General features: G+C 62.8%; 1 protein-coding gene across 3 annotated transcripts; it reads left to right on the forward strand.

Annotated features, from left to right (window-relative positions):
* Positions 1-6,010: 6,010 nt before the first annotated feature.
* On the forward strand, positions 6,011-10,562 carry EGR3 (early growth response 3). 3 transcript variants are annotated; one of them, XM_058042297.1, is made up of 2 exons: positions 6,011-6,299; positions 7,386-10,562. In XM_058042297.1, the coding sequence occupies exons 1-2, from the start codon at positions 6,146-6,148 to the stop codon at positions 8,423-8,425; spliced, it is 1,194 nt and encodes a 397-aa protein (XP_057898280.1). In that variant the 5' UTR covers positions 6,011-6,145; the 3' UTR covers positions 8,426-10,562. The 3 variants fall into 3 exon arrangements, with proteins under 3 accessions (XP_057898280.1, XP_057898279.1, XP_057898281.1); XM_058042296.1 differs by lacking the exon at positions 6,011-6,299 and adding an exon at positions 6,444-6,535; XM_058042298.1 differs by lacking the exon at positions 6,011-6,299 and adding an exon at positions 6,953-7,090.
* Positions 10,563-13,997: the final 3,435 nt, after the last annotated feature.

Consider the following 13,997-nt stretch of genomic DNA (forward strand, 5'->3'; position numbering starts at 1 on the left):
ATCTCCTTTTCCATGAGGGAGATGCCCGTCTCTTTTTCCATGAGGGAGATGCCAGTCTCTTTCTCCATGCATATATCAGCGAGAGTGTTTCCAAATATTTCCGGAGGAGGAGGAGGGTGTGGAGTTTTCACAGGCAAATCAGGAAAGCCAAGGTGAGGCAGGAGAGCTGGGAGGGTGCTGCTCTGGGATCAGGAAGGCTGCCCAGCAGTTTCTCCTGGCTGAAGTTCCCTCAGTCGGAGTTTGGCCTGAAATGAGGATTTCCCTCACACAAAGTCTCTCCTCCTCCCCCAGAAATTCCAGATTGCCCTGAATCCCATCCCTGCCAGCGCTGAGCATCTCTTTCATGCCAGGCCATGGAACGCCCAGAGAACAAACTGCTGCTGCTGCACCAACATCTGGGCAGCTGTTGTTCGCCCTGAAGTGCCACAGCAGCTCAGCACCTGCAAACAAAACGAAAAAAAAAACAAAACTAAACTCACACCGTGGCTTGATCAGATACCCCGCGACGCCCACCCCGTGGTTCGGGGTGTGGTTTTTTGGGTTTTTTTTGTGTTTTTTCCCTCTCCAAGCCGCTCGAGCGGAGTTTGCGCTGCCGAGCATCCCGGCAGCCGCCCACACATCCCTGGCACAGCTGTCCCCAGGGGCAGGAGCCCGGTGACCTTTCGGGTGCCCAGCAGCCACACTCCGTTTGCGGCTCCGCGACCTCCCCAGCCCCGGATCCGCAGCTGAACCCGGGCAGGGAAAGCTCCGCGCTCTGCTTTGTGCCTCGGGCTCCGAGCCTGAGCATCCTTTGTGATCCGGGATGAGGTGACAATGCCGGTGATCATCGCCATCGTTACAGATGATCCCTCTGCCGGGTTAAAAGCCTGAAACACAGAAGCGAGCCCTGTGTGGAGCTTTCCAGAGCTCCTGAGACCCCCCGTGATGTCCCCCAGCCTTCACGGCTCAGCTCGGGTGAATTTTGGGGAGCCAGCAGCCCACCAGCCTGGCCACAAGGCACGAAAGCAGGGCTGGCCTTCCCTTCTCTCTAAGTACAATTAAGCTGCCGTTAATTAGGTGAAAAACCCTGACGAGTTCCCCTTTTCGGGGCCCGGGGGTCCCCCAGGATGCGCAGCCCGAGCACCTGCAGGGTTCCCGCACATGAATCAGGGCCCGCTGGGTCACAAGACCGAGAGGAGATGTCGCCCGTCAGGTGACAGCACCCAGGGGGACAGGGGGGGACAGGTGCCGGTCCCACGGGGGCCAGCGGGGTTTTGGGGATGGGGTGGGGCCGCTCTGAGCCCCGAGGGAGGGTCGGGGTGGGAGCTGGGGGCTCTCGGTTCCTCGCCAGCACTGGGGAACCGGGCAGGGTGGGACACGGTTAAACAATGTCACCGTTTGTGACATTATTTGTGACATCCTGCAGGGATGCTGGGAGGTGAGGGGGGATGGGGCAGCGCTGGCGTGGGGCACGGGGTTGAGGAGGGACGGCGGCGTTTCAGGGAATTCTGGAATGGTTCGGCTGGGGAGGGACCTTAAAGCTCACCCAGTGCCACCCCTGCCATGGGCAGGGACACCTCCCACTGCCCCAGGCCGCTCCAAGCCCTGTCCAGCCTGGCCTTGGGCACTGCCACAGATCCAGGGGCAGCCACAGCTGCTCTGGGAATTCCAAGCCAGCCCCTCACCACCCTCACAGCCAGAAATTCCTTCCCAACATCCCATCCATGCCTGCCCTCTGGCAGTGGGAGCCATTCCCTGGCTCCTGTCCCTCCATCCCTTGTCCAAAGTCTCTCCTGGAGCCCCTCCAGGCCCTGCAAGGGGCTCTGAGCTCTCCCTGGAGCCTTCTCCTGGCCAGGTGAGCACCCCCAGCTCTCCAGCGTGGCTGCAGAGCTGCGGGGCTCCAGCCCTGGAGCAGCTCCGTGTTCCCCTCTCCAGCTCCAGCTCCTCCCGGCGCTGCCCCGACCTGGATCCAGCCCCGCCGGTGGGGCAGGGGGACCATCCATGGGCATGGAATGCCGGCAGCGGTGATCCAGGTCACAGAAACACCTGGATCAGGACGGGGTTCACACGGGGCAGGTGTGTGGGATGTCGAGAAAAAGAGTGAAACCTCTGGGCTGCCGACTCCATCCAGGCTGGGCTGTAATTTAAAACCATCCGGAGCCATCCCAGGTGAGTTTCTCTCTGTTTCCCTCCCATGGGTGAAGAGCTGCGCTCGGGATGCTCTGACCCACTAAGCTGAGCTGTAACTAAGCCAGCCCAACCCCCATGCGGCCGTTCCCGTGCCAGTCTGAGTCTGCCTCGGTTTATTTTGGCTCCGGGCCGTTCCCAATCAAACCGCTGTCAGTGCCTGGCTGTCCCGCTCTCCCCAGCCGGGTTTAGCGGCAGGTCCCCGTGAGACGGGAGCTTTAAACCCAGCCTAAACCCCACTTTGGGGTGCACCCACAGCCCCGAGCGGGCGGCAGCCAGCTGCATTCCCAGCGGGTGCCACTCCCGTGTCCCTGCCACCCTCGGGGGGCAGAAACCCACCCGGGCCGCTGGGGCTGGCGCTCGTGGGGATGCGAGGAGCAGGGATTCCCCACGGGACCCTCACCCGTGGGTGCCGATAAGGCTGAGCCAACCCACACCCTCCGCCACAAACCGGGAGGAACCGGGGGGTGATGTTGGCACCGGACACAATTAAGGTGGTTTCATTTTGGGGGGGGGGTCCCTGCTCTGATCTACGGGGCCGGACCCGCAGCATCAACCGCAGGGTTGAGGAGGGTTGGTTTAATTTTGAGGGGGGTCCTTGCTCTGATCTGCGGGGCCGCAGGGTTGAGGAGAGGTGGTTTCATTTTGGGGGGTCCCTGCTCTGATCTACAGGGCCGGACACGCAGCGGGAGCCCCACAGCACCAACCGCAGGGTTGAGGAGGGGTGGCTTCATTTTGGGGGGGTCCCTGCTCTGATCTGCGGGGTCGCAGGGTTCAGAAGGGTTGGTTTCATTTTGGGGGGGGTCCTTGCTCTGATCTGTGGGATTGCAGGGTTGAGGAGAGGTGGTTTCATTTTGGGGGGTCCCTGCTCTGATCTGTGCCAGACACGCAGTGGGGCCCCCGCAGCACCAACCGCAGGGTTGAGGAGGGGTGGTTTCATTTTGGGGAGTCCCTGCTCTGATCTGCGGGATTGCAGGGTTCAGGAGGGTTGGTTTCATTTTGGGGGGGTCCCTGCTCTGATCTGCGGGGTCGCAGGGTTCAGCAGGGTTGGTTTCATTTTGGGGGATCCCTGCTCAGATCGACGGGGCCGGACACGCAGCATCAACCGCAGGGTTCAGGAGAGTTGGTTTCATTTTGGGGGGGTCCCTGCTCTGATCTGCGGGGTCGCAGGGTTCAGGAGGGTTGGTTTAATTTCGGGGGGTCCCTGCTCTGATCTGCGGGATTGCAGGGTTCAGGAGGATTGGTTTCATTTTGGGGGGTCTCTGCTCAGATCGACGGGGCCGGACCCGCAGCGGGGCCCCCGCAGCATCCCCGGTGCTGAGCCCGCGGCCGCGCTCCCGCCGTGGGAATGCGGTGTCGGGGGAAGACCCCCGGGGGCCGGGGGTGTCAGCGGGGACCCCTCGCCACCCCCGCGGCCCGGGGCGGTGCTGCCCGGGGGGGCGCGGGCCGTGCATCCCCCTCCGCGCCCCGCGCCCGCCCCGCGCCTCGGCAGCGCCGGGGGCGCCGGAACCGGCGGCCAAAGAAGGGAGCGGAGGCGGGGCCGGATCCAGGCCTTGTATGGCGCTTCCCCTCGGCCGCCCGCCCGCCGCCGCCCCGCGCTCCCCCCGCTCCCCTCCCGCCGCCGCCGCCGCCGCCGCCGCCGCCGCCGCGCTCCCCCCGGGCCGCGCCGGGCCACGGGCGGGGGATGCGCTGGGCAGGGGGCGGCGGGAGGGGGCGAGGCGGGGTGAGAGAGCGAGAGAGGGGGGGGGGAAAACAAGGAGAGCGTCCTGCCAAGGATGGGGGTGAAGAGGGTGCGAGGGAGGAGGGCTCTGTGCGGGATTTGGGGGGTCTAATAAGGGTGGGGGGCTCTGCACAGCGTGGGGGTCCCGTGCAAGGTGTGGGGGCTCTACAAAGGGTGGGGGGGTCTGCACAGGATGGGGGTTCTGCACAGGAACAGCGTAGGGGGAATTTCTAGTGGAAAGGGGGATCGGGGGATGGAGGCTCGAGGTTGCAGTGCCGGGGGGGCTGCACTGAACGAGCGGCCCTGGATGTGGGGGGCCCTGAAGTGGATGTGGGGGGCCCTGAAGTGAATGCGGGGCGCTCTGAAGTGAATGGCGACCCTGCAGTCGGTGGAACACACACAGGCCCCTCCTGCCCCCGCGGTCACAAACAGCCCGAGCCGGGGCTCGCTGCCCCCCGCCCACCCCCGGAACGCTCTCCCCGCCCCTCCAGAGCCCCCCGTGCCCCGCGGCCCCGCGGCCATTGCCCGGTCCCCTCCCGTAGCCCGGATTTCACTCCCATGGCAAAGCCGGCCCTGCAGGAATTGGGTAAGTGGAGCTATTGCAACACAGCATTTTTCCATACATTTGCTATATAACTCGGAGGGTTTTAAAGATAGCATCAGTTGGCACACTTAGCACGAAACCACCTAATTACTGACGCCTTGGAAGTGCCAAACTTTTAAAGGGGGGAGGTGAGGTTAAAATCACAGGCGACCAACAAGTGTTACCTGTTTTTAAAGTATTCCAAGCTCTGTTCTCCACGGGACTCGGGACATGGGGAGGGGGCGGCTCGGGGCAGAGCCAGCCCCTCTGTCACCTCTGTCACCACTGCCACCACACCGAGGGGCTGGAGCCTCCTGCAGGCCCCCCACTCTGACCCTCTTCTTCCCACCAAACTCCACTGCCTGGCGCTGTGGCTTTCCCTGCGCAGCTCCCATCCCGTTCCTGTGCCAGCCCGGGCTGCAGGATGGGGTTTGCGGCCGGTCCTGGCCTCCACCGGAGGAAAAACGCCTCCCGGTAAGAGGCTGGCGGTGAGCAGCGCCGGGGGCGGCCGCAGGGTCAGGCTGGGCGGGGGCGCCCCCGCTGCTTCCCGGGGGGACGATCCGGGCTGGAAGCGCTGGAGCCGCCGCCGCCCGCCCTGCGAACGGGGACGGCCCCGCTCGGCGCGGGGGATGCAGCGCAGACAGGGAGACCCCGGCCCGGTGCGCTGTGCCCCGTGCGGGGTGCCCTGTGCAGAGTGCGGGATGCCTGCTGCACGCCCGGTACCCCGGGCTCGGTGACAAGTGCAGGATGCCCGGTGCCCTGCACAGGGTTCCTGGTGCCCACTGCCCGGTGCAGGCAGCCCGGTACCCCGTGCAGCATGCCCGGCGCTCGCTGCAGCACGCCCGGTACCCCTCATCCGGTGCGGCACGCCCAGGTCCCGGTCCCCACTGCCCGGTGCAGGATGCCCGGTACCGGGCACCCCTTCCCCGATGCCAGCATGCCTGCTGCCCGATCCCCTTTGCCCGGCATCCCGTGCCCCGTCCCCGTTGCCCCGTTGCCGCTTCCCCCAGGCCGGTATCCGGTGCCCGGCTCCCCTCGGCCGGTGCAGGGTGCCCGGTTGCCCCGGTGCGCTCCCCTGTCCCCCGTCCCCGCGCTCGCCGGCCCCGCTTCCTGCTCTCCCCAACGTTCCATTGTGCGGAGCTTCCATTGTGACGTCTCGGCCTCGGCTCGGCTTTGTCTGTCCATATATGGGCAGCTACGTCACGGAGCGCTCCCGCATAAAGGCCCCGCGGAGTCCCCGGCGGAGCAGTCGGGCGGCAGAGAAGGAACCGGCGAGCGGAGCGGGGCCGAGCGCGGGGGAAGCGGGGCCGGGAGCCGGCGAGAGGGAGCGAGAGATTGAGAGAGAGCGAGAGAGGAGGGGTTAAATCCTCCCCCCCCCAGCACCACCACCACCACCACCCCCCCAGCTTCTACAACCACATCTGCCAGCCAGATCGCCCCCTCCCCCTCGAGGAAACACCACCAAGGGACCCACGGAGGACCGCGCCCCCCCCGCGCCCCCTCCTCCGCGGCCACCCCCAGCCCCCCCCCCCGCCTCCTCCTCCTCCTCCCCCCCGCCGCCCCCGCCCCAACTTTTCTTCTTGCATGATTTCCCTCGCACGGATTTGCCACTCGGATGTTGTTTCCTCGGGAGCCGAGCTCGGAGCCACGTTGAACCAGCCTTTTCCTCCAGTGCTATGACAGGCAAACTACTGGAGAAGCTGCCGGGGACCATGAACACTTTGATGAACCAATTGCCTGACAATCTGTACCCAGAGGAGATCCCCAACTCTTTGAATATCTTCTCCAGCACCAGCGACTCGGTGGCTCACTACAACCAGATGGCTGCAGGTAAAGCGGGAGGGGAGGAAAAATGGGGAAAAGGCAGGAGCAGGGGGGGAGCCGGTGGGGCGAGGAGGAGGATGCTGTGGGTAGGGTGTCATGGAGCCTCGGAGGGAAGGGAAGAGCTGGGGCTGGGGAGCGTCCCCCCCCCGCACCCACCCACCCCTTTCCCTTTCCTCGCCGTGTCTCCGCGCGATCGCTGCAGGGCTCCGCCGAGCGCTGCCGCCGCCGAGCCGCCGCCGCAGGTACGGGGACGGCGGCCGCGCTCCGTGGGGAGGAGAAGCCCGGCTGGAGAAGCCGGAGGGCCGAGGGGACCAGGGGAAGGCCGGGCACCCCCGAGTCGCGCAGGGGCCGCCCGCCCGCGCCGGGATCCGCGCGGGTGCGGAGGCGCCGCGGACGCGCGTGGCCGTGGCAGCCGCCCCCCCACAGCCCGCAGCGGCGGCGGCGGCAGCGTGGGCTCCCCGGGACGCGGCGCCGACTTTCCCGGAGCGCGGGGCTGGGGAAAGCGGGGCGGGGGGGAGCGGGAGAGAGGGAGGGTCGGATCTGGGGGGCACAGGTGAGCGCCGAGGGCGGCGGGGGCGGGTGCTCCCCGCGTGTCCCCGCTCCCACGCGGAGCCCTGCCAGGCTAAACCCCCCCTCCCCATCCCCATCCCCATCCCCATCCCCGTGTTTCTCCTCGCCGGGGCTCGGCGCAGGGAAGGCGGCGAGTTGGTAACGGCGTCGGCGGCCGCAGCCCCGGCTCCGCGGAGTGCCCAGCGCTGCCGGGGCTGGACGGGGAGGAAGCCTACCTGTAGCCGCAGGTACCTCCTTCCTCCGGCGGCGCGGCGGTGGGGTGTCCCCCCCACACACCCACCCACCCACCCACCCACCCACCCGGGGCAGCTCCTCGCGGGGGCGGCGCGGGCGGCCCCGCATCGTCGGGACCCCCGGCAGGCAGCGCCGCATATGCGGGGTGGAAGCGGCGAGGGGAAGGGGGGAGCGAGGCGAGGGGGGAACTGGCGCATCCCCGCTGCCCGGAGCATCCCCCGGAGCATCTGCCGGTGCATCCCCGGGCCCTCCCGGCTTACCGTGCCCCGCTTCTCTCGCACTTTGCAGATAATGTTATGGACATTGGCTTAGCGAACGAAAAGGCCGGTCAGGAATTGTCCTCCTACTCGGGCACTTTTCAACCCGCCCCGGGCAACAAGACTGTCACCTACCTGGGGAAATTCGCTTTTGACTCGCCCTCCAACTGGTGCCAGGACAACATCATCAGCCTGATGAGCGCCGGCATCCTGGGGGTGCCGCCGTCCTCGGGCGCGCTCACCAGCACGCAGAGCTCGGCGGGCAGCATGGGGCCGCCGCAGGGCGAGGTGGACCAGATGTACCCCGCGCTGCCGCCCTACTCCTCCTGCAGTGACCTCTACCCAGAGCCCGTCTCCTTCCACGACCCCCAGAGCAACCCCGGCCTCACCTACTCCCCCCAGGATTACCAGGCGGCCAAGCCCGCCTTGGACAGCAACCTCTTCCCCATGATCCCAGACTATAACCTCTACCACCACCCCAACGACATGGGCACCATCACGGAGCACAAACCCTTCCAGAGCTTGGACCCCATCCGCGTCAACCCGCCCCCCATCACCCCGCTGGAGACCATCAAGGCCTTCAAGGACAAGCAGATCCACCCGGGTTTCGGGGGGCTGCCGCAGCCGCCGCTCACGCTCAAGCCCATCCGACCCCGCAAGTATCCCAACCGGCCCAGCAAGACGCCGCTGCACGAGCGGCCCCACGCCTGCCCGGCCGAGGGCTGCGACCGCCGCTTCTCCCGCTCCGACGAGCTCACCCGTCACCTCCGCATCCACACGGGCCACAAGCCCTTCCAGTGCCGCATCTGCATGCGGAGCTTCAGCCGCAGCGACCACCTCACCACCCACATCCGCACCCACACCGGCGAGAAGCCCTTCGCCTGCGAGTTCTGCGGCCGCAAGTTCGCCCGCTCCGACGAGCGCAAGCGGCACGCCAAGATCCACCTCAAGCAGAAGGAGAAGAAGGCCGAGAAGGGCTCGGGGGTGCAGCCCCCCGCCGCGCCCCCCGCCGCCACCGCCACCACCTCGCCGCCCGTCGCCCTCGCCCCCGCCGTCACCACGTGCGCTTGAGGGATTGTGGGGGGCGGCGCGGTGGCACCCCTTCTCCTCCCCTTGCCCTCGGCACCGCTCCGGGGGGAACCCCACGGTGTTCAGGATACCGGGCTTGCGCCGCGACGGGTCCGCTCTGCCCGCACCCGGATTGAGCGGGTCCAGGCTGCCCGCACCTGGATCCTGCCTGCACTTGGATCGATGGGACCCGCACCGCCCGCACCCGGATTGCCCGGACTCTGCGCTGCCCGCGCTGGGATTGCTCGCAGCACCCGGATCCCGGCTGCCTGCTCCTGCACCTTCCACATCCCGGCTGCTTCCACCTGCCCTGCCCGGGCCCGGGCCGCCCGCACTGCCCGGATCCCGGCCGCCTGCTCCCGCACCTCCCGGATCCCGCCCGGGGCCGGGCCGTCCGCACCCTCCTGGCCCGGCTCTCCCGGCTCCTGGATTACTCGCACCGCCCGGATCCCGGCTGGATTGCCCCATCCCGGCCCTCACCCGGCGCCTCCCGGCTCGGGGCTGCCCGGGCGGCCGATCCCGGGGATGCTCCCGGCTGACCCGGATCCCGGGGCTCGGTCCGGGTGGCTGCTCCAGGATCTGCCCCCACCCCGGTCCCGTCCTGCCCGGCTGCCCCGGGGCTGCGCGCTCCAGGATCCGTGAGGGGATGGATGGATGGATAAAGGATGGATGGATGGATGGATGGATGGATGGATGGATGGATGGATGGATTGATAAAGGATGGATGGATGGATTGATAAAGGATGGATGGATGGATGGATGGATGGACGGATGGATGGATTGATAAAGGATGGATGGATGGATGGATGGATGGATGGATGGATGGATGGATGGATGGATGGACGGATAAAGGATGGATGGACGGATTGATAAAGGATGGATGGATGGATGGATGGATGGATGGATGGATGGATGGATAAAGGATGGATGGATGGATGGATGGATGGATGGATGGATGGATGGATGGATGGATGGATTGATGATGGATGGATGGATGGACAGATGGATGGATGGATGGATGGATGGAGCTCATCTGGCTCCTCTCCTCGCTGGGCCTGGAGCTCCCGCTGCCCTCCCCAGCCCCGTGTCCCCCCCGTGTCCCCAAGCACCGGCTCCCCGTGCTGGAGGTAAGAGGGCTCAGCCCCCCAAGCCAGGCTGGGGGGGCGGGGGGCGGCTCTGCGGGTCCCCCCAACTCTGGGGAGCGATGTTCCGGCAGCAGCTTTTGGGTTCGTTTTCTTATTTTTGGTTTCTTTTCCTTTTTATTATTATTTTTTTTCTTTGTTTTCAGCAGAAGGGAAATTCTTTACAGAAATACAGGGAAAAAAAAAAAAGCACCCCAGTATTTTGCTGAATACTTTTTATAATGTGAGATATTTTTATTTTATTTTATTTGGTCACTTTAAAACAACCACCCAACTATGGAGGAGAAAAATCAATTAGTCCTCTATTTTATTATTATTATTTTTTTTTTCTTTCTCCTTCTGGTATGTGCATGTCATTGCATGACTGCTCTGATTTTTTTCTTCTTTTGTTTTAATAAAACTGTGCTCAGACATTTAAGCTAAACTAAGCAAAAATAATAATGACTTAAAAAGAAAAAAAAATCTTTGTTGCCAAAAGGTCGTGCTATCCAGGTTTGATGTCTGCATGTGAAAAAAAAACACAAAAAAACACATTAAAAACGTACAAAAAATAAAGAGAAGAGGAAGAATGCAGTCTAATTTATGTGAACTGAAAGGAACAAAAAAAAAAAAAAAAAAAAACAAACCACAATCAGGTTTAACCACACAAACCTAAGGGAATGATATTTTTTGAAAGACTTTTGTATAAAGTTGAGTACTTAGAGAAAAAAAAAATCATACCAGATGTAATATATTTTGTGGATGTTTTTATTTCTTGGATTTATAGTACCTTATACTAAGGTTAAAAAAAAAATTATGCTTGATATTGTGAAAAGGTGATAATTTTCACACACATTTCATTTGCTCATTTGTCATGTTGTAATGCAAATATGATAGTTAATGCATACAGCATTTTTAAGGGAAAAAATCAGAAATATTGAACTGATGTATTGTTGTACCATTTGCACTGTGAGCAAATGCTAATGCAGTAAATATATTGTGTTTGCTGACAATCAAAATCTGTAGTAAATATCTTTATTTGCTTAAATTGATCTATATTGGTTTGGAAAGTAAAAAAAACCAAGGTTTTAATGTGTAAGGGGAGTGTAAAAAGGGCTGAAATGTGCAGGGAAGTGGGTGCTGTTTCTCTTTACGGGCGACTTTGAAACCTGTCTGTACAGAATTTTTTTTCTTAGTGCTGTATTTCCTTAAATATTATTTTTTATATGATTTTTTTAAAAACAGTAACCCACTTTTTTTTTCTCAGTCCCCCTCCCTCTGCTTCGGTTCTATCCACAGGACGGCACAGCGAGACCCCGCTGGGTGACCCCGACGGCGACCGGCTCCGTCCTCGCGTCCCGTCCTTCCCGGGATGGGGGCACCAGATTGGGATGGGGGAACCCCACTGGGATGGGGGAACCCAACTGGGACTGGGGGAACCCCACCAGGATTGGGGGAACCCAACTGGGACTGGGGGAACCCCACCAGGATTGGGGGAACCCCACTGGGATGGTGGAACCCCACCGGGATGAGGGAACCCAAACAGGATGGGGGGAACCCAATCTGGATGGGGGCACCCAACCAGGATGGGGGTCACCTGACTGGGATGGGGGAACCCCACTGGGATGGGGGGCACCCCTCCAGGATGGGGGTACCTGACTGGGATGAGGGGCACCAATCCAGGATGGAGGCACCCCACCAGGATTGGGGGAACCCCACCAGGATGGTGGAATCCCACTGGGACTGGGGGAACCCAATCTTGATGGGGCCACCCAACCAGGATGGGGGGCACCCAACCAGGATGGTGGAACCCCACCAGGATGGGAGCACCTAACTGGGATGGAGGCACCCCACCAGGATTGGGGGAACCCCACCAGGATGGGGGAACCCCACCAGGATGGGGGAACCCAATCTTGATGTGGGCACCCAACCAGGATGGTGGAACTCCACCCGGATTGGGGGAACCCTTCCAGGATGAGGGCACCCCTCCAGGATGGGGGAACCTAACTGGGACGGGGGCACCCCACTGGGATGGGGGGAACCCAACCAGGATGGGGGAACCCCTCCGGGATGGGGAGAACCCAACCAGGATGGGGGCACCCGACCAGGATAGGGGCACCCCATTGAGACAGGGGCACCCCATTGAGACAGGGCAACCAGGATGGGGGCACCCAACCTGGATGGGGGGCACCAGACTGGGATGGGGGCACCCCACCAGGATAGGGGCACCCCACTGGGATGGGGGAACCCGACCTGGATGGGGGAACCCAACCTGGATGGGGGTCACCTGATTGGTATGGGTGCACCCACCTAGGATTGGGGCACCCGATCATCATGGGGGCACCCAACCAGCATGTGGGGCACCCACCTGGCATGAGGACACCCAACCAGCACGGGGGCACCCACCCTCTCCCCAAAAATCCGCCGTGTCCTTGCTTTGCCCTTGACCCCTCATCCTGTTTCCCCCCGCTCGTGCCGCCGCCGCCCTGACCCCGTCACCATTTTGCCGGGATAACTTTGGGCCTCCAAAGAGGATCCAAAGAGGATCCAAAGAGGATCGCGCCGCTTCAGCCGGTAATGCCCCCGCGCCCTCCGCCGCCAAATCGCCCCGGGGACAGCGCCTGCAGGGGATTTTTTTTTCCCAGCCTGGATGGCTGGGGATAAAAATAAATCGCTGGGTTTCAGCGCTGGCGCTCGCACGGGCACGAGGAACGAGTGGGAGAAGGAGTTTGGAGGCGCTCGCATGTTTGGAGTGGTGGAGCGCGGTGGCTGGATCCTTCCCCAGGTTTGGGATGGAGCCGGAATTTCGGAGTTGGGGTCGTGCTGGAGGATCCCAGACGGGGTCTGGGGGTCCCTTGGTGCTTTGCGTGACCGGATGAGTGTCCCACAAGTGTCCCCTTCGCAGGGCATTGCTGGCAGCGCTGGTGGCAGGCAGTGGCACCGTGGTCTTTCCGGGTGTTCCCAGGGTATGAGAGCGTTGGCATTGTTGTCAGATTTCCTGATTTTGATTTGGATCTGCAGCTAGGCCTGGAATGGTTGCTGCTCTGGCCATTCCAGGGCAGCTCTGCCCATTGCAGGGGGTTTGTTGAGCTCCCTGGCTTGGAAATCTTTAATTTTGGGGACAATCCAGGCTCTGAAGGTGACTCAGGGCACAGCTGGCCCAGACAGGGATGGCATCTCGTGCTGTTGAGGACTTGGCGTTGGTGCTGCACCAGATCTCTGTGTTGATTCTTGGAGTGTTTGGTGGCCACGTGAGGCTGGATTGGGATGAGCTGGGATTGTCCTCCCCTGTGTGCTCTGGAGGTCCTGCAGCCAGCAGGGGCTGCGGGACGGCTTGGGAGCCATCGGTGTCCCCGTGGTGTCCCCACGTGTGGCTCAAGGGGGCAGGAACCAGAGCTGCCACACACAGGGAGAGCCACCACGGCCCCCAGCATCACCTGAGGGTGCTGTGCTGGTGCTGGTGCCGCTGGAGGTGCCCATCTGCCCATCTCCACCGGTGGCTCATGCTGGAAAACGCTGGAGACACCCTGTGAACGGGCACAGCAGAGGAGCTGCCCCGGTGAGGAGCCACCCAACGTTCCACCAACGCTTCGGGCTCTTTCTGAGGGCGAGGAGCAGGGCAGGAGCCCAGCAGGCCCTGGGGACCCTCTGTGGCAGCCAGGCCTGGGCAGGACACCCCCTGGCACGGAGCAGGAAGGTGAGGAGCACCCTTGGGTGGCAAAGCGCGGGGAGTGCGTGCAGCACCTTGCACGAAAAATGTTGGTTGCTACGGAAACACGGCACTTTCCATCCCCGTTCTGGGCTATCTGTGTTCTGGGGAGGAGGGAAGGGCTTCCAGTCACGTACCAGCTCCACACAACTTGCTGCCTTCGCCTCTCAACGGGAGCAGCGGGGTCCTGAGGAGGCCACCAACACTTCGCTCCTCCCTGCTGAGGGTCCTCGGGGCTCTGCAGGATGTGGATGGATCCAAGAGCTCTCCACGGGATGGGATTTGCTGCTCAGGAGGAGCACCAAGAGCTGGGACCCTGTCCCTGGGTCAGGAGTGAAGAGGACCCACAGCCAGAAGCTCTGGGATTGCAGCTGGAGTACAGATGTTGGTGGGATCCTTCCCTCATCTTCTCACCTCTGGCCCAGCAGGAGACATCACCCACAGAAGGCCTGGATGGTTCTGGATCATCTCTGACCTCATCTCCCGCCCCGTGGGACCGTGTGGATCCATGCCCATCCCCTCTGGAGGACAGGCCACACTCATCCTCCCCCTGGGACAGGGGGACAAACAGCAGAGCCTCCACAGAAGGTGCTCCCCGTGGCCACCAGGACGTCAGAGCCAGGCTCATCCCAGCTCTGTCTTGTCCCATCCTGGTGACACTGAGGGGCACCACGGTGGGGACAGGCCCAGGAGCAACAACCTGGCCCAGCAGGCAGCAAAACCTTCCTGTCCCAGCCTTCCTCTT

This window comes from Melospiza georgiana, chromosome 31 (genome assembly GCF_028018845.1).
Source record: "Melospiza georgiana isolate bMelGeo1 chromosome 31, bMelGeo1.pri, whole genome shotgun sequence".
Taxonomy (NCBI): domain Eukaryota; kingdom Metazoa; phylum Chordata; class Aves; order Passeriformes; family Passerellidae; genus Melospiza; species Melospiza georgiana.

What these genes read in the sequence shown, in the direction of transcription:
- EGR3 (XM_058042297.1), top strand. Translation starts at nt 6,146, where the DNA reads ATGACAGGCAAACTACTGGAGAAGCTGCCGGGGACCATGAACACTTTG. An exon ending in CTACAACCAGATGGCTGCAG is followed by an intron (nt 6,300 to 7,385) that starts GTAAAGCGGGAG and finishes CGCACTTTGCAG; the next exon opens with ATAATGTTATGGACATTGGC.